The sequence below is a fragment of the Lucilia cuprina genome, chromosome 5 (genome assembly GCF_022045245.1).
Source record: "Lucilia cuprina isolate Lc7/37 chromosome 5, ASM2204524v1, whole genome shotgun sequence".
Lineage (NCBI taxonomy): Eukaryota > Metazoa > Arthropoda > Insecta > Diptera > Calliphoridae > Lucilia > Lucilia cuprina.
Window position 1 is genome coordinate 1,139,370 of NC_060953.1, and position 26,886 is coordinate 1,166,255.

Here is a 26,886-nt window from a genome sequence, read left to right on the forward strand (position 1 = left end):
AGCAACAACAATAATAATACCAAGTTTGTAATATTTATAAACAAAAATACAAACAACAAAACTCAAGGCATGCGTTTTGCATTAGTTGTTGGAAAAAAACAACAGTTGGTAGTGGTTGTGAAAAAAAGTTTGATGATAACGTGGTTAGAAATATATTCATTCACCCGCAGTGAATATGATTTTAATACCATAATCGTAATGTTACAAAAAGGCTCTTTCTTGAAAGTGTGCTAAAAATTATTGTCTTGTAAATAACGATTTGAAATTATTTATTGAAAAGTTAAATCAGTGGAAATTTCTTTTACTTTGAATAATATACAGTTTCCTCTTTGCTCAATTCCCTTTTCTTTTAGTGCATGTCGAAGAAAACCTCAAACTTAACGATCCACTGATCTAATTCCTTCAGTAATATGATTTGTTACTCCTATGTTTCAAATAGCCTAGAATCCTGAGTTGGCTCGAAGGACCTTAATCTTGTTGACCATTTCATAATATTTGCTCTGAAATTTTATATAAATCTTGTATATTTTTTAATTTCATCTCAAAAAAAAAAATCATCAAAAAATCAAGGATTAGTTCAATGTGCTCATTTGTACAACTTTTTCCTAAACAAATTACAATGTAAATCAAAAAATTGTTTCTGATTTTTTGATAATTTGCAGTTTGGAATAAATATTGACCACAATATTTTGTCTATTCAAAGGATCTATTGTATAGGAAGTTCAGATGCATACTTAGGTTTGGATTAAGTTATATTCTTTTCATTATTAAAACTGCTAACATTTATTAATTTTTAAATTTATCATGCAACCCACGTATACATTTAGTTATGTTCCTAGTTCTTATCTTTTTAGCTACCTGTTTAAACTAAACGAAAACCTTTTGTTTTTTCAAAATACCTAAGGATAGTAAGCAGTTGTATAGAAGTTTAAAATTCCACAAGTTAATTAAAGAAAATTATGCTAACTTCTCTGAAATCTAAAACTAAATCAAAAAAATTTAATAATTTCTATAAAAAAATCAATTGTTTTTGTTAATTTTTTCTTGACACAAAATTAAGATTTAAAGTCAATAACCGGCTTGTTATGTCATAAAAATGTAAATATGTAGATAATTTTTTCTTACATTTATTTCTATATATTTATAAAAAAAAGTCATGCACTAAACTAAACCTGAACACTCTACACTACAAGTACTAAGTCTGTCCGTCTGTCTTTTTAAGTCTTAATGTTAAGACTTGATAATTTTACAAGTGTTTTTTGTTTTGTTTAACAAAAACCCAAAAATAAAAAAAAAACATTTTGAACACAATACGTGCCACAAAAGAACCAAACGTTTTTATTTCGTCTTCAGCAATTTTTTGTGTTATTTTTTACGGTGACCGAGGGTTCAGGTGTGCTGGTGGTTTTGAATTTGATTTTTTTAACATTTCTATTCATATATGATTATGGCAAAAAAAAAGTCAGCGGTTGGTCTTCTAACAAATACTAGTGGCAATATAAATGTGTAATAAAATTTTTAATTTAACATACATAAGAAATGTTTATTCGTTTTTTTACTATTTTAATATAAAAAATTCTTTTTAAATTTTTAAATGAGAAATTAATAACAAATTGCTATTGATTTTTCTTGGAAATATACCGTAATATTTTTTTTGTCAAAGTTATTTTAGAATATTTTATAATAATATTATTACTCTATAAAAAATTTTATTAAAAATTCATAAATGCTTGACTTACAGTTACAAGTAGTTATAAAAATCTCATTTGAAAGTTATAATTTTAAAGTGTTGGAATATTTAAGGGAAAATTTTAAATTCATGAACAAATTTTAGTAATAAAATAAACTGAATTGAATTAAAATTGAATTTGACATTTCAATATTTTTAACAATTTTTATTTAATAAAACCATAAGCTGTCGAGTGACACATGTTGACACCTCGTAACTAACAATTTTATTTTCAACATAAGAATAGATATATGTAAAATTAAATGTATATAAAATATATATATGTAAAATAAAATGTGTTGAAACCTATACATAGACATATGTAAAATTAATGTTAGAAGCTAACCCCTTTGTTGTATTTTTCGGACCAATTAGGTAACTAACAATGTTTCATTCATTATATAATAATTCTTCAAAGAAATATATCTTAATTCATTTTAGCTAATCATCACTGTAAATAGATTTTTACGCAAACAAAATATATACATATTTATTTCATTTTTATAGCGGCATTCTATTCATAATTTGTGCAATTTCATGTATTTAGCACACAATACCTTGATTACCTAAGACACCCAGCTGATGTATTTAGAATGTTGTGAGTGTGCGTTTATAAAAAATTTCGAATTTATGTTGATACCAAATATAAAACTTAAACAACTGTTAACTTTTCTGTTATCCAATATAAATACAAAGAAAAAAATCTAAAACTTTTTTTATAATCAAAATCGCAAAATTAGATTAAGCGTTAATTGTTTGTTTCTTTTTTTCCAGTATATTTTGGTCATAGAGCCATAAAAGGTTGCTTAATTGTGGTTTACTTTGTTACGAGTGTGTTTTTAGAAATGTATTGAGAACTTAATATTCATTGTGGTTAGACCTGACCGACCATATATGTGTTACAGTATGGTTAATAAATTTGTAATATTACAAAAATATATGTTAAGGGGTTTCTTATAAATGCAGTTTTATTATTATTTATTTCTTGTTAAGACAGCTTAATAGTTTTTATATAATACTGTTTCCTTAATGGCAAGTGGAAGTTATAAGAAAAAAAATTTAAATTAATTGTAGGAATTTACCGTGTTTTTTTAAGTTTACACTTTGCTTTGTCCATAAGTTTGTAATTTTAATACGTTTTGTTTATAACAAACCAAATTTTAAAATTGTCAATGAAAATATATTTCTAATAAAAGCTCTTAACCTTTTTATAAAGAAAGCTATTTATGAAAAAACTTTAAGCTTTTAAATAAAAATGCTTTAAACTATTTACGACAAAAAGGAAAAAACCTTAAGATCTTTTTTAAAAAAACTTTAAGCTTATTGTGAAGTAGGCATTTGGCTTATTGTTACATAGACTTTAAGTTTATTGTGAAATCAGCTTTCTATGGAATTTGAAAATTTTCTGGAGTGGCCAAAGTTTGGAAATCCACAAAAACTTTTTGTACCACATCAGATTAAACATGTAAAAATGCCAACAATTAAAGCTCAAGTATGTCAAGTTTGACCTCATGAAGTTTCGAAAAACTTTCTTTAGTCGTGTCATTAATTTCTTAATCCATGTTAATTAATATTGTTTTCAAATTTTCGAAAATTTTACTTTAATAATTTGTTGCATACTTAATGTTTTTTTTTTTTTTGCTTTTGTGCACACCCTCTGGCAAATTTATTACTAAATTATTTATAATTTAGATATAATCAATTTGTCATGTTATTTAAATTTTAATTTGATTTTTTGCGCTTAATTATTTTAAACTCATTTATTATGTGACAACTGTTGCAAAAAAAAACAAAAAAAAAAATATTATTTCAAACGAACTTAGACGAATATTGAAAATACCATATTATTTACTCTAAAATGCTTTTTGTCTACAAAATTTTTTCTTTTCAAAATACTTTTATTTACTTTAGGGAATTTTCTTTTTTAAAAATATAATTTCATCTTCTCTAAAAACTTTTTTAAAAAAGCTTTATGTGTATCATAATAATTTTTTTTAATAAAGCTTAATATCATACTAAGCTGTTTTCATACGAAGCTTTTTTAAAAGCTCTTTTCACACTAAACTTTATACACTAAGCTTTTTCATACTAAGCCTTTTTAAAAGATCTTTTCACCAATAAATGAATTTTTTGAAAAAACGCTTTTTCATACTAAGCCTTTTTAAAAGCTCTTTTCATACTTATGTTTTTCCTTAGAAATACTTTTTTACAAACAGCTTTTTAATAAAAGCATTTCCAATTTCGAAAAAAATGCTTTTTAACAAAAAGCTTTTTCAGTAAAACCTTTTTTCATAGAAAGCTTTTTCCCTGACAACCATTTTCAAATAAAAAGCACAAGAAAACTAGTTTTATAAAATGTTTATGGTAATAAAGCACTTTTTATAAAAGCTTTTTTCATAATAACAATCATCATCATTTTAATGTTCCCCTCTACCAAAGCCTATGCCTGTGCTTGTAGTTCTCATAAACTCTCTATAGCGCCCACAAAAGAAAGCTCTGAACAATGAAAAAAGATCTATTTTCTTAAGAATAAATAAATCTATTCTAAATGATTTCATGTCCATCAATTGTTTAGCATAATTACCGCAAATTAAACATTTGTAAATTCTTTTAAAGTAAACCTCAAGAAAGAACAACAAACACAACAAATCAAACAATATTCTTAAACTCGCAATGTTTCAAAGACTGTCTTGAAATTGATTGAGTTTTAAGCCAACATTTTATATGTTGATAAATCTATAGCTGGAAAAAAGTTTATAACAATTTAAATACAACAAATGCCATAAACAATAACGTAAAACCTAAGGTAAATAACCTGAAAAAGCACAGATTTTTTTTCTTGTTTTTTTTTTATGTATCTGTCTTAATAATGCGGGTTGTTTAAATGTAGAAACCAATTTTTAATTAAACACAATAGGTGATCTGATTTTTTACAAATGTATTTTAAAAGTTTTGACGTTTTGCTCTTATTTCTTTTTATTTTCAAGTTGTTTTTTAGTAAATAAATATTTATTTATAAATTTTAAAAATTAAAATTTATGTAGCATGCATTTTTTTACTTAAGCTTAAAAGTTTAAAACATTTAAACCATTATATTTTTACAATTAACTTTCATTTTTAAAAATGTTTAAAATCAGCCAGAAAATTGTTTAATTTTGTTGTAAATTTAATAATTAGTCAGTCAATATGGTTTAAAATATTGGTTTTACATTGTAACTTATTTTAACTTCAAGCATTTTAACCCGTTTTTTGAAAGTAATTTTGTTATTGTTGAAAGAAAATGAAATTATTATTTTTTTTGGTTAGTTTGTTTATGATTTAAAAAAGCCCTATAATTACTTTTTTCAAAGAAAGTATTTAACTGGGAAACGTTTTTTTAAACCGTATAAAAACAAACAATTAGGGGCTATTAACTAATATAAATATTAAAGAGGTTGTGAAATTTCACTGTTTCTTGAGATAATTACTTAAACAATTTTGGTGTCAAAGAAATTATGTAGCAAAATGATCGATTAATCGAACTTTCTTTAACACAGTTCTGAAGAGAGATAAATAAAATAATATTGTATTATTAGTTTTTTAATATTGATTGTAAATTTACAGCAAATCTTTTATAAATTAGAAATCTAAGCTTTTTGTTATCAAAAATGTTTTATCTTATAAAAAGCCCTTTTTAGAAAACTATTCTTTTCAAAAAGCTTTTTTAAGATAAACCTTTTTTCATATTCCTTAAAAACTTATTCAAAAATAGATTTCTGTAAAAAACTGTTTTCTATTCTAGTCTATAGTCTAGTTTATAGTCTAGTCTATAGTCTAGTCTATAGTCTAGTCTATAGTCTAGTCTATAGTCTAGTCTATAGTCTAGTCTATAGTCTAGTCTATATTCTAGTCTATAGTCTAGTCTATATTCTAGTCTATAGTCTAGTCTATAGTCTAGTCTATAGTCTAGTCTATTGTCTAGTCTATAGTCTAGTCTATAGTCTAGTCTGCAGTCTAGTTTTTAGTCCAGTCTATAATCTAGTTTATAGTCTAGTCTATAATCTAGTCTAGTTTTATAGGAATTATATAAAATTTCTTAATACATATTTAATCTTTTATTAATATTAATTATTTTAAATGTTTTTTTTTAATTTCAGATAATTTTTTTGTTTATCATCGAAAAATCGGTAAGTTTGAATATATACAATATTCTAAATTAAAAAGTAGGTCTTAATAATTAAAATAAATTAAAGTCTTTATAAGATACCATAAGGATTAAACTCTTTATAACATACAATATTTATTTGATTTTATTATAGACAAATCAAGTTTTAGGATAAAAATGCAGGTGCAAATAAATTTGCGAAATATATTTTTCTCTATTTTTTTGTAACAACTTACCAGATTAAATCACATTAAAAAAGAATGTTTAAATTACTATTTATTCTTTAACCAAAAAGTGTTATAATTTTTCTATTAAATATTTAATTTAGTACAAAAACCCAAAATACCCTGAGGGTGTTTAACAAATGATCAAGAAAACAAACAAAAAAAATCAACAAAAACACGATTATTAAATTGATTCTCATGATTCTAACGGCCACACACTTTTAAAATAACCCAATTCTTAGCAAAAAAAATTAAATAAAATCCACAGAAAATTTGTGGTCAAATTTTAGATGTTAAAACTTTTTTCTATTTTACAAAAAAAGTGATTAAATGTGATTTTTTTTGGTACACAAGTCTACAACATAAAAGAAACTTTAACCCCTACCGATCGTTACCTTAAAGATTCTCTATCATTAATTTTGCATAAATGTTAGAAAAGACGAAAAATTACTAAGAAAAAAAAAAATAATAATTTTCTTTAAAAACATTTTAACAACAATTGCCTTAATGTGCGGGTGTTATGTTCTTTTTTTATTATATTGTACTTTTTTCCCCGGTATATTTTACTATTCTAGGCTCCTTTCATAACTACGCTGTGGGATATTTCTTTTAGTTTTTTTGTATTCTTATATTTTTGGTCTGTAGTCAGTCAGTCGTTGGTGTTTTAAGTTCCTTGTGTAGTTACTAGTGGAAGTTTGGTAATGGAAAATATTTGTGTTTTTGTCGGCTTCATTTGTTTAGTGACAAAAACAGGTCAAATGTCATACTTTCAGTCTAAGAATTATAGTTGAGCTGCTTTCTTTCAGTTTTTTGTTTCCTCTCATAATTTAAGTGAAAAAAAATTTTACAATTATCTTTAATGTTATAAATAAGTTTTAATAAACTGTTTTTTTTTTTAAGTTCAAAAGGCCAACTAATAGATTGTTAACAGATTTGTTTGTTTAGAGGATAATATTTTGATTTAACATTAATTAGCTGAAATTAATATAAATGTTGGTTTTTGACGATGTTATCTTAGTAAAAGTTATGAAACATTTCTAAAACAATTTTACTTGAAGGATATTATTTTTAAAGTCTAAATCATAGTATTCTATTTTTCTGTCTGTCCGTCCATCTGTTTGTTTAAGTGATGACAGCGAGAAGTCCTAGAGAGGTAAAAGCTTCCTTTTATTCATATCTGTCAACAATTTTCAAAATTTCAGTTCCATTTGCTGAAGGCATAACGAGCCCAGGTGAAATAAAATTTTCAATTAAATAACTCAACAAATTTCAAACAAAATGTCGTCTATCCGCTGTTTGAAAAAAAGGCAAAGTGTAAGAGAATTAATAGTATGACAGAAAATAAATACAATATATTAATTCAAAATATAAAAAATTACGTCGTTCCGATATCTATATTTGACACAGACAAATACATCACTCTTAATTGTTTTTCTTGCAAAAAAATTTTTTGAACACAAAATCTCTCATCTTTGGAATAGTTTTTTGTCTTTTCAGTTTAAACATCAAGTTTTTTGTTTAGACACTTTGAAGTCAGTTTGAGTTGATGATTCATGATTTCTTTGTCATTTATTAGAGTTCCTCAATTATAAACCCTGATCAATTATTTGTTTTTGGTATAGAAAAAGATTAAGATGAAAAATTTTGATTTCAAGTGAAGCAAGTGAAACAGACAACGAAAATCTATATTGGGAAAAACTTAAACTTAATTTCGATTAAAGTAGGTGATCTTATTTTGGTCGATGTTTTAAATTAATGATTTAAAAGTTAGTTAAATCCAAAAAATTAAACAATTATTTTGAAATTTTTCTACAAATTTTCGCAACAGAAACTCTTTACTAAAAGTAACTTTTTGCAACAATCACAAACAACTACATACATCTTTATAGTTGGTGCAGTCATGACATGACAGTATTGTCAATTTTTAATCAACTACATTCATGCATTCTAATAAGATTATAAACGAAAATTTAAAGTAATAAAAAACGGTTTGCGTGGGAGATAAAAAACTATACAACGTCACATTAAACTTTAATAAAAAAAAAATACTTTTTTTTGTAAAGAAAATTTATAATTGGAAGGTAAATAATACTCCAAACTATAGATAGATTATATTGTCACATAGTCATAAACAATAAGGTGGCAAATATTTTCCGAATTTTTTAATGGAAAAGGAAAAAATTATTACTATAATTTTTTTTTAACTTTATATATTTACATTTATAAATGTTTTAAAACTCTTTAAAAGAAAATTATAATGTGTATTATTTCCTTAACAATTACTATATGACAATTTCCAAAGTTTATCCTTTCCCATAATCAGTGTGTGAACGAACCGCTTAGAATTGTCAAAGTTTTACACATAACATATTTAACAAATACTTGTAAAAGTTTGTACCAGGAATGGACAACTTTTATATAGTCTAGTCTATAGTCTAGTCTATAGTCTAGACTGTATACTAGACTATAAACTAGACTATAGACTAGACTATAGACTAGACTATAGACTAGACTATAGACTAGACTATAGACTAGACTATAGACTAGACTATAGACTAGACTATAGACTAGACTATAGACTAGACTATAGACTAGACTATAGACTAGACTATAGACTAGACTATGGACGAGACTCTACACTAGACTATATACTAGACTCTAGACTAGACTATAGACTAGACTATAGACTAGACTCTAAACTAGACTATAAACTAGACTATAGACTAGACTATAGACTAGACTATAGACTAGACTATTGACTAGACTATAGACTAGACTATAGACTAGACTATAGACTATAATATAGACTATACTATAGACTAGACTATAGACTAAACTATAGACTAGACTACTGACTAGAATATAGACTACTCTATAGAATACACTATATACTACACTACAGACTAGGCTATAGACTAGACTATAGACTAGACTATAGACTAGACTCTAAACTAGACTATAAACTAGACTATAGACTAGACTATAGACTAGACTATAGACTAGACTATAGACTAGACTATAGACTAGACTATAGACTAGACTATAGACTAGACTATAGACTAGACTATAGACTAGACTATAGACTATAATATAGACTAGACTATAGACTAGACTATAGACTAGACTATAGACTAGACTATAGACTAGACTATAGACTAGACTATATACTAGACAGTACTATATACTAGACTTTAGACTGAACTATGTACTAAAAGACTTTACTTTAGACTAGACTATGGACTAAAGACTTAACTATAAACTGGACTATAGAATAAAATATTGTCTTATCTGTGGTGTACCTTAAAAGTTTAGACGTTTCCATGACTGGCTTGTACCAAAAAAAAAAAAAACTACTATACTAATTTATAATCAAAAAAACTTTTTCCTTACACCTTCCATTATTAACTAAGTAAACTTACAGACTAAAAGTAAAATTTACATTGAATTGTAAGTTGTATGTGGCATATTTGATTTTAGTTATACGCTTTTTAAGCGATAATAGTAATAATCGTAAAAATGATCGTAATTCATGATTTTATGCATAAAAATGTAGACGTTTTTTTTGTCGTTTGTTTGCAGTTCAATTTAACTAAACCAATACTTGCAAAATATGTACAATACAATTTGTATTTTATATCTACTTTAAAATACATAGTATGAATAGTTGTATGTATATCTGTCTGTCCTCCATCTATATATAAGTAAGACGACAAAGGTGTTATTTTACGACTTCATTCATTATATTTTATTACCTCCAATGGTCATGTGGTATGTGTTTATTTGTTGTTGCCTGATTTTATGTGTGTAAATAGTTGATGGTGTGATATGATCTTTGGTGATCTTTTTTTTTCTTCTACTGTGTCCAGTCAGTCCCCTTGGTCATTCTATAAGAATTTTGTTTCTTTTCAATTAAAAGAAGTTTAGTAGCAACAAATGCAAGACATATGTATTTATAGTATTTTACACAAAAAGAGAGGCTTGTCTCTTAATATTGCCTGCTAGTCTGCCAATAATTTGGTATTTTCATTAATATTTTTAGCTTTTTTTAGGTGTAAGATATTATAACGATAAAATTCATATAAAATTTTAATGCTCATAATTTAAAAATAAAATTTGATGATTCATTCTATAAAGAAATAATTAAAAAAGATAATTTAAAACTAAATTTGTCCCAATGGAAAAATAACTCTAAAGATGATTGAGAAATTTTTCAATTTATATCAAACTTAATTAAGTGCCAGTGGCACATGCGCAATACCAACAAAATACTTCTCCTTTAACTCTAGAACCAAGCTTTTTGTATTAACATTCATTAAGGATTTATGTAGGCTTATAAAAACACTACATACTAATTTAAAATTAAAACATGTTTTAAACTTAAAATCAACGAAATAGTTAAAATTTAAAAAGCCACTAAGACACAGCACATAAAATTTCCATTTTTTACAACATTTTTACAAGAGACAATTTTGTGTCGCAGTAAATTTGCGTTTAAACATAAATCCAGGTTTAACTAACAAGCCGCCTTAATTTGCTGCAACAAAAACGAGCAAAAAAAAGTGCAACACAAATGCGTGCTTTACAACATTGAGTCCCACCAGCAAACAACAGCACAAGAGCAATAAAGCAATAGAAGAACAATGTAACAATTTCTACGATAGTTTTTATAGTTTTTTTGTTATTCAAGCGAATGGGATGAATATTTATGCAACCATAAGATGCGTAAAGCATTGTTCGTTTATTGTGGCAACAAACTGCAAAACAGCCACTAAAGAATTTTCAATGTAAGCAACAGCACCAGTAACCTCAACATTGTAAAGAAAATAAACTGACCAACTGAATGGTGGTTGTTGTTTGCTATTAAAATTCTGAGGCTGTTATGCCACTCAGCTAGAGGAAGAAGAACCCAGTCAGAGGAACATGCTGCGTTAGACTGATTTAGTATGAGCTATAGATGATTTTATGGTTTTAAGCATAAAGATTGAAGTTTAAAGATATTCACACCTTGTTAAAAAGTTATTAAAGTCATAAAGCATACAAACGTAGAACCAAAGCTATTATATAAAAGAAACGAAACAAAAACCGAATATAAATCGTATCAAAATAATGAAATTCTCTTTAAGAAAAACCCATAACATTAACACTAACATTATTTCATTGTAAAAATTATACTTGCAACTTGTATGTTGCATAAGCCAACAAAAAATCAATGAAGCTTTCATCAAATCATAAGCATTTTCGTCTTCTAGCTTTAAAGCTATACTTTTATAATTTTTTTCTCTAAATATTAAAGTGTTAATGTGGGTGTTGTCTGTGTTTGATTTTTGTTTCTTCCTCTTCAAAGATATTTATTTTCGTATTTACCAAAGGCTTTATTTAATTTGATATAGTATGTATGAAAAGAACTATATAGTATATTTTATGGCTTCATTAGTGCAACGCCTTCATCTTTATATCGTCAACTTCAACATCATATCGTACAACAGCAACGTCATCACTTGCTGCAGCAACAACAGCAATACAAACCAACCATCATTAATAGCAATAGCACAATATCAACTTTAAACTTTTATTCTTTTGTTATACATTCATTCTAGGTTCTGTTTTTTGTGTTGTGTTCCTTTAGAACTTTATAATAAAAATTATGAATTCGCCATGGTGTCTAGATGGAGCAGGACATCAAGTATTATTGCCGCCGTCTCTGCCAACGTCATTTCTGCCACCTTTGCCGCCTTCAAACTTTTCATCAACTTTTTGATGAAGACCATCAACCATCATAGAACAAAAACTGTATCGCTTTAACCTTAGTGCCAAAGTTTTTTTTATTAAAACTCACGTTCATCGCATTAAGTAAATTGTTAGTTACGTGGTATATGTCTCTCTAGAAAAAAAAAATACTCTGACAAAAAGTCAGGCATATCGTCACAGTCACAGTCACAGTGTTGCCACTTAAAGTGTAATTACATATTTTTGTAGTAATTTTTATGACCTTCATACGTACTTACTTAGATATTTGCTAGACTTTGAGGCAAAACTCAATTTAGGGAGGGGAAATGAATTGCTTAAGAACACAATGTCACTTATTAGAGATAAGAAATTGACTTTAAAGGGAATCACACTAGGGTTCTTTTCCAAAAATATGAGGGCAAAGTTCCCGGGGAATTTTTTAAACTTCTATTAATATTTTTGATAAGTAAAATATTTTTTTTTATTAACTTTCTGTTTATAGATTTTTCTGATAAATATTCTAACAATTTTTGTATGAAAAATCAAATACAAATTTTCTTTTATAGAAAATTAAATATAAATTTTTTTATAGAAAATTTTACATAAATTTTCTTTTATAGAAAATTTTACATAAATTTTCTTTTATAGAAAATTTTACATAAATTTTCTTTTATAGAAAATTTTACATAAATTTTATTTTATTGAAAATTAAAAAAATGTTCTCATAATTTTTCAGAAAATTTCTATAGAAAATTTAATATAAATTTCGTTTTACACAATTTTTAATATAAATTTTACATACATTTTCTTTCATAGAAAATGGTATAAAAATTAACTTTTTTATAAAACATTTTTAATGTATTTTCTTTGAAAAGTTGACATTAATTCTCTTTTATAGAATGTTTTACCTAAAGAAAATTTTGTCTATATTTTCTATAAAAATGTATTTTATAGAAAATTTAACGTAAATTCTTGTTAATAGAAAATTTTACATAAATTTTCTTAATAGAAAGTTTTTCATTAATTTACGCTTATCAAAAATTTTACAAAAAAATGTAAATCAATTTTCTTTTATAGAAAATCAATTTAGTTTTACAAAATTTTGGACAAATTTTATCTTTATCAAAAATTTTCCAAAATTGTTCTCCTTAAAAATAAGTTTTTTAAAAAATATTTAATAAATAGTTTTCCAAAAATTTTCTTTTTATTAACAATTTTTGAAAATGTTTTTTATAAAACATTTCTCATATATATAATTAATAAATAAATAAATAAATTTTCTTAAAAAATAAATTAATATTTATTTAAAATTAATTTAATTAACATGTATTGTCGCTAAATCCTCACTCATTATAGTTAAATTTCTAGTCATCATAGCTAATTCTTTATTCATATCTAAAAGATTTTTTGACATTTCTTTAAAATCTTGAGAAAATTCTCCACTAAACATACTGGACATATTGTTGACAAAATCCTTATTATTCACCGAACGTGGTAACTTGTTTAATGTGTTCTCAGATTGAAAATCATTTTCATGATAATATAAATATTTACTTAAAACTTGATTAAATTTTGAGCTATAAAAATAATTAAGTAACAAATCTAAGGTGGAATTGTTAAATGTATTTTCATCTAAATAACAGCCAATGTGGGTTTTAGCAGCGTTTTTATTTTCGCACTGGTTAAAAGCTGAAAAAGTTTTACTTTTTAATATTTATTTTTTTAATAAATAATATATTTTCTTTTTACCTCTATTATTGTAAATGGGTAAAATTCGTAATTCCACCATTAAAGTATGACTCAAGAAAACAATAACAAAGAAGTTAATATTATTTATTTTAAGAAACATTGTGGTAATGTCAATAATATTTCCAATACTAATTATTATTTGCATTATTAATAAGCTATTTAAAATAAAAAATATTCTTAGAATTTTTTACACAGAATAACTGCTTTCCTTTTGGTTTCTTTTCTTTTTCGAATTTTAAATATTTACACGTAAAAGTTAAAAGAAAAACATGCATTTTAAGTCACATAATTTGAAAAAAAATTATGTTGACGTAATAAGTTACCTTAGTTCTTGTAATTATTCAACATTTTAAATAATATAAGTAGTTTTTTTTAAACATTACTTGTTTAGAGTTCCCAAAGCAGCTAAGTCTACTTTTTTGGAGTCAAAATGTTACAATAGAATAGACAAATGTTACAATAGAATGAAAAAATTGTATATTTATTTAGTTACTTTTGTTGTTTTACTAATCATTTTAATACGTTGTTGGAAGTTAGCCAGTTTGGCATCTCAGTAAAATCATTTAAGTATAACTGCCTTATCAAACAAAATTATGGCAAAATTGTATTAAACATTAGCTGGTTTATTTACTTTTAACAAAAAAATATAATAATAAAAATAAATAATGCCAAATGTGTTAAGTCCAAAAAAAATTACATTTCTAAAATGTATCAGTTTTTCAATTAATATTTCGTCATCTTTACTTTCTTAAATAAACAAAATAAAACCTAGTAGATTTAAAAAAATTGTATTGTATTAACTTGTTTAAAATTTAGACTTAGTACTTCTGCTTTCTAAGCCTAAAATATTGCAAATAAATGTCAATTTTTCTATAAAAGTATTTTTCTCTTCAATTTAAATATTTTCTTAAATTTACCTTATCTGATTTTTGCAACAAATTAAAAAGAAATATGTTGTCATCTAAAATTTTGACACAACACAAAAATTGATAAGGATCTATAAGAAGTATGTGTGAAATATATGTATATTAGGGTGTTCCACATTAAAACGAAAGTGTTATTCATTTTGGGATTACATTATTAAATTTAAATAAAAATGTTTGTACTAATAACTAAAATTTTAGAAAATGTACAGAATTGCTGCTACATTAGTTAAATGCGACATTGGTACTTTTTTGTATAAATTACTTTTACAATTGTCATTAATAAGGTCATATCTCCTGAACAATTTAATCTTTTCACCAATAGTCAATAAAAAGGAATAGAAAAAAAATCGACTCTAAAATAATAAAAGAAAAATTTTTTTTCGGAAAAAGTCTACTTTGTTCTAACAATGTCGAAAAGTCGATTATCTTGTAAGAAAAAGATCGAAGAATCGATTTTGCAAATAAAAATTTAAAAAGTTGAGAAATAAGTCATAAAGTCAAAAAGGTCAAAAAGTCGAAACGTTGGAAAAAGTCTGAAAAATTGACTTTGTTGCAACTATAGGACTACAATAGTGGGTGCTTTCGGTTAGTTGGATTCCCACCAGAAAATATGATTTTCCTATGTTATATATAATCTTTCAAACTAAGAGAGGGTACATCCACACATGAATTCGCCAAAAAAACGGACCACCCTAATGTATTTATGTACTTACATTCATTAATATAAATGTATTGTACATACATTTATATATTTGAAATTTTTTGCGGTATTTTATTTATTTCTGGTGAATTAATTTATTGACAGACATTTAAATGAATGTTAATTTTGTCTGTTTTTAAAACGATAAAATTCTTTAAAATATTTTTTGTAAAAAAATTAAAATATATAACTTTTGGTAGACACTTTTCATAACATTCACTACTGCTGAGATAAAAATTTCTGAGATCTGATTAAAACCCAAACATTCTTTTAATCCAAAGTTTTTGAAAAAACGCTCTCTGTAGGATTTCATTTGTTAAGCACTACTCTAAAGTCTCTGCTCGCAATTGTTGCTAAAACACCTCAGACATGTTGTTTGATAAATCTTTGATAAATACAAAACATTTGGCATGGGAAATACGTGTTAAATTGTCGATTTGTTTTGAAAAACAAAATGTAAAACATTGTTTAAAAACAATTACTCACGGCCAGAGACAATAAAGAATTAATTCTTTAACTAAATTTAAAATACAATTTTGTATGCAAAAAAATGTCTAGCGAAAAGTATAAATGAAATTTACTCACTCGAGAATCTTAAAATTTTTATGAACAATTCGTCTTGGGGCTATTGTCATGCCATGCAGTATTATTATAAACTCCTATAGTTACATTATATACATGTTTTTTATTTCATTATTCATTAAATTATTTTAAACTGCTGTTCTTTTAAAAATAAAAACAAATTTACTACGCTATTTACACATACTCTAGAGTCTTGTTTTAAATCACCCAAATAGTAGGTAGGTTCTAAAAAATTATATAGTTATTTGATCTCAACGATTTAAGAGTTCAATTAACAGAAACTCACCATGTTCACCTCCCACCTGTTGAACGTTACATTTTAAGTTTTTCTTTTTAGACATTTTGAAATCAAATGAAATACGCTGCAAAATTTATAAATAATATTAATTATTATTTTTAACATTGATTTTTTATTTGCATATTATTTTCGTTTCATTATTTATTTGTATTGAGTCGAGAAGTCTTAATAGCTTTTTCATGGTTAGTATGGTCTAGAACTCGCTATAGAGCAAGTCATAATTGATCGTGTCTAAATAATAGTAGTGTACAAGTATAATTAATTTAAAGAAAAAGATATGTTTATCAAAAACTTTAAACTATTTGCACTTTATGTATTGTGCTTGAATATTTATGCCCAAGCACGTACCTTAAATGTCTCTCAGATAGGGGATGTTAATATTGCTCGATCGGGGGGTAAGTTATTATTAGGAAATATTTATTAATCGATTCGCCATCTATTTAATTACATAGACAACTGGATATGCGATAGAATCGAATGTCCCATGAGTGCTTTTCGTTGCTTCGTTTCGAAATCAAATGAAGGGAATCCCTCTGTTTTAACACGTGTCAATGCTTGCTTTACCAAGGACAATCGTTTAGTTGCTCACGAAGAATTTTACTCTCACGCTGATCCTAGATCCCGTATTCGAGTTCAAGTTACTTCCACACGTAATGGCAATATAATATCACATTCCAATGGCTTGGAAAATTTCAATGAAGAAAAAGTGAATGCTCATATTCAAAGTGAAATGAATAAAATGCAGGCTAAAGTAAATGCCCAAATGGAACATTTACATGATAATCTACATAGTATGAATGAAAAAATTAATTCGAATATTCTAAATCAAATGCAAGATTTCCAACATTATATAGGTAAAATGTAATTTAATTTGTCTAACTTGTTCAGTTAATAAAATGTCATTATTTTCAGATTGATTATTTAGCAAAATGATGCAAATTCATTACTAAAAACCGAATGCTTTGTGCGTTTTTAGTTCAAAATTTATATTAAAAATTATTTCACAATTGTACACAAATAAAATTTATTGTTTAAACCATTATAATTTGTTTATTGATCTTATAGTGATAATTGCTTAGTTTCCCGTTTCTTTAGTTATAAAAGTCATTTATTGAAAACTTTGTTAAAAAAAAGTTTTTTATTAGTTTTATATTATAGATTTCTCAAATAATCAGTTCATAATTGCCATTTTCTTTCATATAAGACCCTATTTCAAAAGACTAGATTAAATATTATAGACTAGACTATAGTCTAGTCAACTATATAGTAGACTATAGTCTAATCAATTGTCTTGGCTATATGTTTATAGTCTCGTATATAGTAAGTCTAGTCTATAGCCTAATCTATAGTCTAGTCTACAGTGTAGTATATAGTGTATTCTATAGAGTAGTCTATATTCTAGTCAGTAGTCTAGTCTATAGTTTAGTCTATAGTCTAGTCTATAGTTTAGTCTATAGTCTAGTCTATAGTCTAGTCTATAGTCTAGTCTACAGTCTAGTCTATAGTCTAGTCTATAGTCTAGTCTATAGTCTAGTCTATAGTCTAGTCTATAGTCTAGCCTATAGTCTAGTCTATAGTCTAGTTAATAGTCTAGTTTAGAGTCTAGTCTATAGTCTAGTCTAGAGTCTAGTCTAGTCTATAGTCTAGTCTATAGTCTAGTCTATAGTCTAGTGTAGAGTCTAGTCTATAGTCTAGTCTATAGTTTAGTCTATAGTCTAGTCTATATTCAAGTCTATAGTCTGGTCTATAATCTAGTGAATCGTGTAGTCTGTTGTCTAGTCTATAATCTAGCCTATAGGCTGCTCTATAGTCCAGTATATTTGTAGTCTTATTTTTTAGTATTTCGTTGTATAGAAATAGAGCAGATCAGAATAGAGAATACTCGGACGTTGCCATAGTATAATTCCATATTTAATAAGTACTGCTTTACCTGAAACTGTTTCAACTACACATTATAATTGTTAAGAATTTCGTCAAATTTTAAAATATATTCTCATAAACTTTAACAAACATTTTTGCTTATATTTTTAATAAATTGATTTATATTTGTATACAAAACTACATTAAATTCTAAAAGAAAAACTGATATTTGTAGTTATGCATTGCTAAACAAAACTCCATTTGTTCAAATATAATATTTAGCTCTTGTTTATAAAATATTTGTTTATTTATTGTTAAAATTTTAATAAAAACACCTTTAATTAATCATTGCATTGTATATAATGAGTAAAATAACAAAGAGCACTTTTGATCATGACAAACTTCTGAACTAATTATAAATTAATCACTTTATTGCTACAGATTAAAAACGAATAGTTTATGCATTTTTAATAATTTGTTTATTAAATCGATTATAGTTTTCAAATAGCCACAAATATAAGGAAAAGTTTAATATACGTTTTTTTAGAAAACGACATTTTATAGAAATGTAGTTTTAAAAACATGAAATGTAGATCATACCATTGATTTGGCAGTAGAGGATTTCAAATGTATTTAAAACATTCAACAATTATCATTAGATTACAGTTTTTCATAGTTAGTGGGGAAAACACATTGTTACAATGTTAAATATAAATAATTGCCTTACTCTGTTAATAATTTATTTAGCAATAGAAATTGTTGCAGCGAAACCTGTTGAAGAAATTTCCTATATAGAAAAAATTATTAATTTTCAATATGAAAATGGTAAGAAATACTGCATAATTTGTTAAAGAGAATAATAAATAATTCTTATGTGTGCGTATCTATTTAAAATTATACAGATCAATGGATTTGTGGCGATATTATCTGTCCTGTGAACACATTCGGCTGTAAAATAAGTCTACTTAGTGATAAGGAGGATAAAAAAAGTTTTCATCAAACTTTTTCCTGTATCGATGAAAGTAAAAGTGCTATATTCATTTCTGAATCTAGAATTGAAATGCCAAATGAAAGAGAAATCGATGTCGAACTCGAATCCTATGTAGGTGCATTATCGATTTATATGACTGGTTATGGTATGGGAGGTCATGAAAGTGCTAAAGGTGTGGTAGCTGTAGAGAATTTGAATGACCTAAAGGAATCCGCTAAGAGCAATAGAGAATCAGTTAGCATATATGATTTGTGATTTATTATAATTAATAAAGTAAATAAATTTTTCAATATACAAATCAACATTTTATTTTATAACATTTTTTAATTATATAATAAAATCGTAATATTACCATGTACAAAAGTTAATAGAAAAATCTTCATTTAAAAAGAAACCGACACATCTGGAAACCCTCACTCTCACAGATAATTATTTGATCCTTCTTCCTTCTTTTAAGTACACACATGTTTTAATTTAGGAAAGCTTATAATTAACTGATTTACCAAAATCTGTTGTATCTACAGAGTTAGTTTTAAAATGTTTAAATTTAATATATTTTTTCAATAATGTTATCATTCTTTTTATATATATTTCTTTCTTTTTTCAGTATAAATCGGAGTTATAAAGGTGCAAATCGGTCGGTATTTTAAATTCATATTAATCGGTCGGTATTTTAAATACGTAAGTTCTAACGTGCGTGTTTTCAATCGGTTTTAATCAATTTGCAAATCAAAAAATATATAGCAAAAATTCGTGTCGATTCGTTAGTGTTTGTTACATATTTGACTGATAGTTTTTCGAGTTCGTCGCGTGAAAAACTAGCTTGACATTTCATTTAATCTGCAGTATCTTAAATTTAGAACACTGCACTACCTATGCTATAGAATTAGCAGAGACAACAGTCAATTACACCATTGCCCCATGAACTTAGCAATCCAATTGGTATTAGCTTCACCATTAACTTGTATAGGTAAGTACAAATTACTAAATACAAAATTTTCTTAAAATTAATTTAAAAACAAATATTTATATAATAAAAGGTAAATTCCCAATACTAAGAAAGAAAATATTTCTTCCCATCTGCTACTTCATAAATACATAAATCTTAATTAATAGAATTAATCATGATCAAAACTGTTTCTCTCTCAAAGCTTAAAATTTATTCAGTATATCTCAAAAATCTCTTTAGTCATCCAAATACAATAGTAGTATGGTTCTCGAAAAAATATAAAGTAGTTAGATATTAATGATTTAACAGTTCAGTTAGCAGAAATTCACTTGATTCCACCTACTATCTCTCAAAAGAAACAAAATTTTTAGAAATATATAAAGATAGTGTTTATTTTTAGGTGTTTTTTTTTAATGAAATAAAATACGCTTTAAATGTATAAACAATACTATTTGTTGTTATTTTTAAAATTGGTTTTTATTTATTTTTTTTTTTTTTCATTGCATTTTTTGTTTTGTTTGTTGTATTTGCAATGAGTCGAGAAGTCTATACTTGACAGTTATTTCTGATTAGTGTGGTCTAGAACTCGCTGTAGAGCAAGTCGCAATAGATCGAGTGTTAACAATTGTAGTGTTTTTTAAATAAAAAAAAAATATGTTTATCAAAAATTTTAAACTTTTTGCCACTTGTGTACTATGTCTTAATATATATACGCAAGCACGTTCTGTCTCTCAAATGGGGGATGTTTATATATCCATATCGGAGGGTAAGTAATAATTATCAATTATCTTTTTTAACCAGTTCCTATATTTTTTAATTATATAGACAAATGGATATGTGATAAAATCGAATGTCCCTTGGATGCTTTTCGATGTTTTGTTTCGAAATCAAATGAAGAGAATCCCTCTGTTTTAAAACGTGTCAACACTTGCTATACCAAAGACAATCAGGCGCTGACTCATAAAGAATTTGAATCACCCATTGATCCTAGTTCCCATATTCGAGTACAGATGACTTCTACACGTAATGGCAATATGATAACCGCTTCTAGTGGTTTAGAAAATTTCGATGAGAAAAAATTTCAAGAAGAAATGAATAAGATTCAAGCCAACATAAAGGCCCAAATGAATGATTTGCATGTAAATTTACAAAAAATGAATGAAGACATTCATTCAAATATTCAAAATCAAATGCGAGATTTGCAACATAATCTAAATGAAATGCAATATAATTTGGCTCACATGTTTCAATAATCAAATTTCATTATTTTCTTATTAATAATATGACAAAGTTATGAAAAATGTGTTGCACATTTGTTTTGTATTTTTGGTTATTTTTATATGTTATCTATGTTGTTTATATTAATATTTTATAATCCAACAAAAATAAAAGATATTGTTTAAAGCATTACAATTTGTGTGAGTGATTTACCTACATTTGCATACAAAGAACATTTTTCTTGTAGTCAAATAAAAAACTTTAAGTTTTACTTTTAAACACAAAGATCTTTTCCATCAATATTGAATTACAATTTCTATCAAGATTCAAAAATCTGCAAATTAAATAACCAACTGTTGGTGTACTCCTGGAAAAAGACTACAACTCTTGTTAATCTCTTATAAATATCGCTACACAGAGGTTTTAAAAATTTACACCAAAGTTTTAATAATTTTTCAATAACATCCGTTGTCGAAGTATATACATACGTACGAAACCTTATATAAGGTTAACAATTAAAGTTTATACACATCCGTTCTCTAAATGTTAACATTATTGACAACAATCCATGAGCTTACCACGTAACCGTTTAGACAACGGATGTTATTGAAAAATTATAAACACTTTGGTGTCAATTTGGTACCAGGCGTGTATATTTTTTTTCCTATCTGTGTCCTTTGTAGTTGTTGTACTTGGTATTTTTGCTTTAGTAATAAATCATTTTTAAATCTCGCTATATATTTAACTTAATAGATGAACTTGACTTTTCTCTCACATTCATAGACATTAAGTCTACAAAAATCATTCATTTACTATAAAACAAACATAATTAAAAAAACGACTTTAAATGTTTTATGAGAATTGAATTTTAAAATTTTAACCAGATTTAAAAATAAAATAAAATTTTAAAATAAATTACTGCTTATCACATATTCGTGAAAACATGAATTTTAGTTTTTACCTTTACAACAATAAATCGCTTTGTTCAATACAAAAACAATTTTAGTACACAGTTAAAAAAATCCCCTACTTTGAGTTATACCAATCTTGTAGTAAATGAGCGACATTTGTATTTATAAACTGACGAATCAGTTATATTATAAATTAGAGCGAAATTAAGTTCTAAAGAGAGATGTTTTGATATTGATCTTTGTAGCTCACGATTATTCATGAATTGTTTACCTAAACTACATTTGTTTAACGTTTATACTCAGTATTTATTTAATATATTCATTTCTGTGGCAAAAAACACCGGTAATTAATCAAAATATAATTTATAAATACAATTGCTTAAGAGTAAAAATAAAAAAGAGTAATTTTCTGATCATGATAAACTTATGAACTAAATATAAACTAAATTATTTGTTATACCTGCCTTCATGAGGATACGACCTCCAACTCCTAGGAGGTACGTAAAAAAGTCTTTGATGTAAAACTGGAGACCTATAAGGAAGAATTATGGGTTTTTATGATTAGTTATAGCATGAAAGTTATTGCAGGTGTCAAAGGTGTTGTAGTTTTAGATGATTTGAATGATATATATGAAGTCGCTAATACATTATCTTGTATGAAACACACATATGTATATAAATTCTAATTTCTATTTAAAAAGTAATTACACAAGTACTTAAATTAATACGAATTATTACACCTTCTTTAGTAATATCGAAAAACAAGTTTTCAAATTTCAACTGAAATAACTCTCATTACTACGTTTTAAAGTGAATTTTAAAAAATGGATTTTACGGTTCAAATTAAACAGAATAATATTTTTGTTTTGAAAAATTTACTAAGTCAGTAGAGTCTATAGGTCACAGCATAACAGTTGCAATTTAACGCTATACGCATTAAAAATGAGATCTTTTCAAATATTTACTTTCTGTATACTCTGCCTTAATATGTATGCACAAGCATCATACATAGCCAAAATAGGAGATGTACGAATAGAAAAATCGAATGGTAAATATATAATTTGGAATATTATTTTTACTCATTTAACATCATTTTCTTTTCCTAAATTTATTTCTATGTGATAGTACTTTTTGCTCCTTGGAAAGTGTTCGTTGCTTTATTTCAAAATCAAATGAAGGACATCCCTCATTTGTAGAACGTGCAAATATGTGTTTTTCTAAGGATAATAAAATATTAGATCAAACTATTTTTATAATACCATCTGATCCCAATACGAAAATTGTGCAACAAATTAGTGCCACTAGGGAAGGTTACGTTGAAGAAACTAATATTGAAAATTTCGATGCTAACACATTCAATGAGAATTTCAATTATACGGGTCCTTCTATTTGAAATTAGTTACAATTAACAGAAATATTAATCATATTTATAGTTTTTTGTATAAAGTTATTTTTGGCCAAATATTTTAAATCCTATATTTTACTTAAATTTTTAATAAACTCACTTACAATAACAAAATATCTCTTTTTACATTTATGTTGTTTTTGTGTTTTCTCAGTTTGTAAAATTTGCAAATTCTCTCTTCCTTCTTTTATGTTTTTTTTTTGTTTGCTTTGTCAGTTTGTAAACGCAGTTATTGCGGGTCACATTGTCTATAATAGTGTTTAATATAAAAAAGTATAATTTTTGTTAAAAATTAAAGTTAAAGTGTTAATAGATAATACAAGTTGTATATTTCATTAAAATAAATTATGTTAACTATATTCAATTATGTTTTATTTAAGTTCCAAAAAAATTAAGTTCAAAAAAAATGATGAATCAAATAGTAAAAGGCAAAAAAGTCGTAAACTTAAACGTTGCCAGATGTGTAATTGTAGTAATAATAAGTAAGTATATCGGTAACACTGTCTTAAACAGTCTTACCTGTTTAATCTACTGTGAAGTTTAAAGTCAAAAAACAACACTTTTGTTAAAATTTATAAATTTTCCAATGTGTTTTAATAAAAAATTTAATTTTTAAATAAATTTAATACGTTTCTTATAAAAGTTTATAATTTTGTTTAATTTCTTTTTTTTTTCAGTACTAACTGGCAAATCGCGCTGAGTAAAATAATAATAGAAAAAAGTGTTTACAAAAAAAATTGTTTTGGTGGTTCGTATCATTTATTTTAATTTAAATTTTTAAAAATAATAAAATTTTGCTAATTACTTCGGCGGTTCGTGTCGGTAATTTTTATAAAAAATAATCGTTTATATCGTCCGTTTTAACAAAATGTTATTAGTTTTTCGAGTTGTTTAAAAAATAATGCATGAAGTGAAATCGTGTACATCGTTTAATCGATATTTTAATGGAGATGATATCTTTTGTTAACTGTTGAATCGTAAATTATCAATACCACATTATTGGACAGCAGTTGCGCTAGCAGAGACATCAATCAACTACTGCATTATCTACCAGCTACTCTTGCACATAAACCTGTGCTGGTAAGTACAAAAAGTGTTATAAAATGTTTTGTTTAGATTTAATTACTTCTCCAGCAAAAACTCGTAAAACTATCACATAAATACACATTTTATAATGGTGGTATATAAGATTCGGCACAACCGAATATAATGCTCTTATTTGTTATACGATCAGCTCTTTTTAAGAGAAAAAATGTTTTTATGAATCTCGCTGAATCTTTAAATTAATCGACTTTAGAAAAATGAACCTAAGTAACCTAATATAATTATATTTAGTAGGTAAATAAGATGCAAATTGAATTGAACGTCACTCATAAATGAGATGAGTTTTGATCGTTATCTTTGTAGCTCTCTATTGAAGCTCACTATGAATTGTTTAACAAAACTATTTAAATATTTTTTTTGTTATTTTTATTATAAAAAACACCGGTAATTAATCATAGCAAATTAGAAATGCAATAATTTAAGAGTATTTATAACAGAGAGCCCTCTTGGGATCATGATAAACTTTTGAACTAAAATAAATTAATCAGTTTATAAAAAACCGATTTAAAACGAATAATTTATTCATTTCCAATGATTTGTTTATTAAATATATTCTAATTTCGACAGTTTTTTTTTAGTAAATTCAACAAACAATAGAAAAAGTTTAACTTACCTATATTCTAATTTCGACAGTTTTTTTTAGTAAATTCAACAAACAATAGAAAAAGTTTAACTTACCTTTGTGAAAGTACAATATAAATATAAATTACTCTCCTAATTGAGCAGAATTAGATTTTATACATTTAAAGTATAATAAATGTGTAATAAAAACAATTGAATAAAGTTTTTAGCAGTTAATAACCAAATTAGTTGCGACCATGTTTAATATTAAAATTTGTTTTTCTTTGTTAATAATTTATTTGATATTACAAAAAGTCACAGCAAAACCAGCTGAAGAAATTTCTTATTTAGAAAAAACAATTAATTTTCAATATGAAAATGGTAAGAAATATATAATAAAAAAATTTTGCAAAGTAAATAAATAATTCGAATGCATATTCTATAGATCAATGGATTTGTGGTGATATCAAGTGTCCAGAGAAGACTTTCGGCTGTAAAATAAGACTACGTAGTGACGAGAAGGATAGAAAAGTATTTTATCAAAGTTTTACCTGTTTTAATGAAGATAAAATTACGACATTAGGAGCTGGAGATAAAATTGAAATGACAAAGGAAAAAGTAATAGATATAGAACTGGAGTCCTATGTCGGAGCAGTATCGGTTTATAGTACTGGTTATGGCATGGGTGGTAATGAAAGTGCTAACGGTGTGTTAGCTGTGGAGGATTTGAATGAGCTAAAGGAAACCGTTAAGAAAAATAGAAAAGCAGTTGGTAATCCACCAGCATAAGTTTTTGAATAACTAAAATCAATACGAAATGGAATTTTAAAACTATTTTATGAATAAATTCAATTATTTCATTTACTAGCAAATGTTATCTTTCTTTTTACATCTTCTTTGTATTTTTTTTCTAAGCTTTCCACTTTATAAACGGAGCTTTTGTGGTTAAGTTAGGTTTTATTACTGCTCTCAGTAAAAAACGAAATAATATAAAAATTTATAATTTGTTTGCCATTAAACAATTAAAAATTTTAAAAATGACGTTGCAGTAGAAAAAAGCAAATATGCTTAAACTCAAACGTTGCCAGTTGTTAAATTGTAGTAATAATAACTCCAAGTATAGGTAACACTGTCATTAAAAACTCAGGTTAATCTACTGCTAATCTAAAGTTGATTTTTAAATTTGTAATAAGAATTTTTAAACTTTATAAAGTTTTTTAATAGACAAGTAAGAGTGCTACATTCAGCTGGGCCGAATCTCATATACATAAACGTTTAAAATTTTGTATATATTTTAAACTTTTCTTATTGAAAATTAATAATTTTATTAAATTTCTTTTTTTTTCAGTTTTAAATTGAAGTTCAAACGCGCGCAGTTCGGTTTATTTAATAGTTGAGAAAATTTACGAAAAAAAAAATCGTGTGTGAGTTGTAAAATAAAAAAGAAATAGTAAAATGTTTGGCGATTCGCGTCGATAATTGTTGTAAGTAGAAATATGTTTTCCTTAAAAAGCAATTTGTTTTCTCGTTTCGTGTCGGTTATTAAAAAAAGTTATTTTAACGGTACGCGTCGGTAAAAAATCTTAGTTCATATCGTTCGTTTTAATAAAAAAAAGTTATTATTCCGAGTGGTTTAAAAAATAAAATGAAATAAAGTGAAATCGTGTATCGATATTTAAATAGAGATGGTATATCTTGTCAAGTGTTGTATCATAAATTATAAACGCAGTATTATCGGCCATCACCTAAAACTAGCAGAGACAACAATCAAACACTGCATGAGCTTCATCTTAAACCTGTGTTGGTAA

At 25.7% G+C, this 26,886-nt stretch overlaps 6 protein-coding genes across 6 annotated transcripts in view; 5 read left to right on the top strand and 1 right to left on the bottom strand.

The window, feature by feature from the left end:
• Positions 1–26,886, top strand: part of LOC111687477 (zinc finger protein 2) — a 164,286-nt gene that overhangs the window by 80,130 nt on the left and 57,270 nt on the right. The window contains exons 9-12 of the transcript XR_006940922.1: positions 5,866–5,895; positions 19,538–19,900; positions 24,091–24,493; positions 26,427–26,882. The gene's annotated coding sequence lies outside the window, so the exon portion shown is untranslated. The remainder of the gene's footprint in view (positions 1–5,865; positions 5,896–19,537; positions 19,901–24,090; positions 24,494–26,426; positions 26,883–26,886) is intronic.
• Positions 13,140–13,682, bottom strand: LOC124419974. Its single transcript, XM_046951306.1, has 2 exons — positions 13,574–13,682; positions 13,140–13,513 (listed from the first exon to the last, which is right to left on the bottom strand). Exons 1-2 carry the CDS (start codon positions 13,671–13,673, stop codon positions 13,140–13,142), a joined length of 474 nt encoding a protein of 157 aa, XP_046807262.1. The 5' UTR covers positions 13,674–13,682.
• On the top strand, positions 16,260–17,121 carry LOC111687604. Its single transcript, XM_023450059.2, has 3 exons — positions 16,260–16,474; positions 16,532–16,933; positions 16,992–17,121. Exons 1-3 carry the CDS (start codon positions 16,357–16,359, stop codon positions 16,994–16,996), a joined length of 525 nt encoding a protein of 174 aa, XP_023305827.2. The 5' UTR covers positions 16,260–16,356; the 3' UTR covers positions 16,997–17,121.
• Positions 18,628–19,222, top strand: LOC111687680. Its single transcript, XM_023450149.2, has 2 exons — positions 18,628–18,764; positions 18,842–19,222. Exons 1-2 carry the CDS (start codon positions 18,641–18,643, stop codon positions 19,183–19,185), a joined length of 468 nt encoding a protein of 155 aa, XP_023305917.2. The 5' UTR covers positions 18,628–18,640; the 3' UTR covers positions 19,186–19,222.
• LOC111687580 lies at positions 20,443–21,289 on the top strand. Its single transcript, XM_023450024.2, has 2 exons — positions 20,443–20,645; positions 20,705–21,289. The coding sequence occupies exons 1-2, from the start codon at positions 20,534–20,536 to the stop codon at positions 21,130–21,132; spliced, it is 540 nt and encodes a 179-aa protein (XP_023305792.1). The 5' UTR covers positions 20,443–20,533; the 3' UTR covers positions 21,133–21,289.
• On the top strand, positions 25,288–25,944 carry LOC111687673. The gene is made up of 2 exons (XM_023450137.2): positions 25,288–25,459; positions 25,524–25,944. Exons 1-2 carry the CDS (start codon positions 25,336–25,338, stop codon positions 25,865–25,867), a joined length of 468 nt encoding a protein of 155 aa, XP_023305905.2. The 5' UTR covers positions 25,288–25,335; the 3' UTR covers positions 25,868–25,944.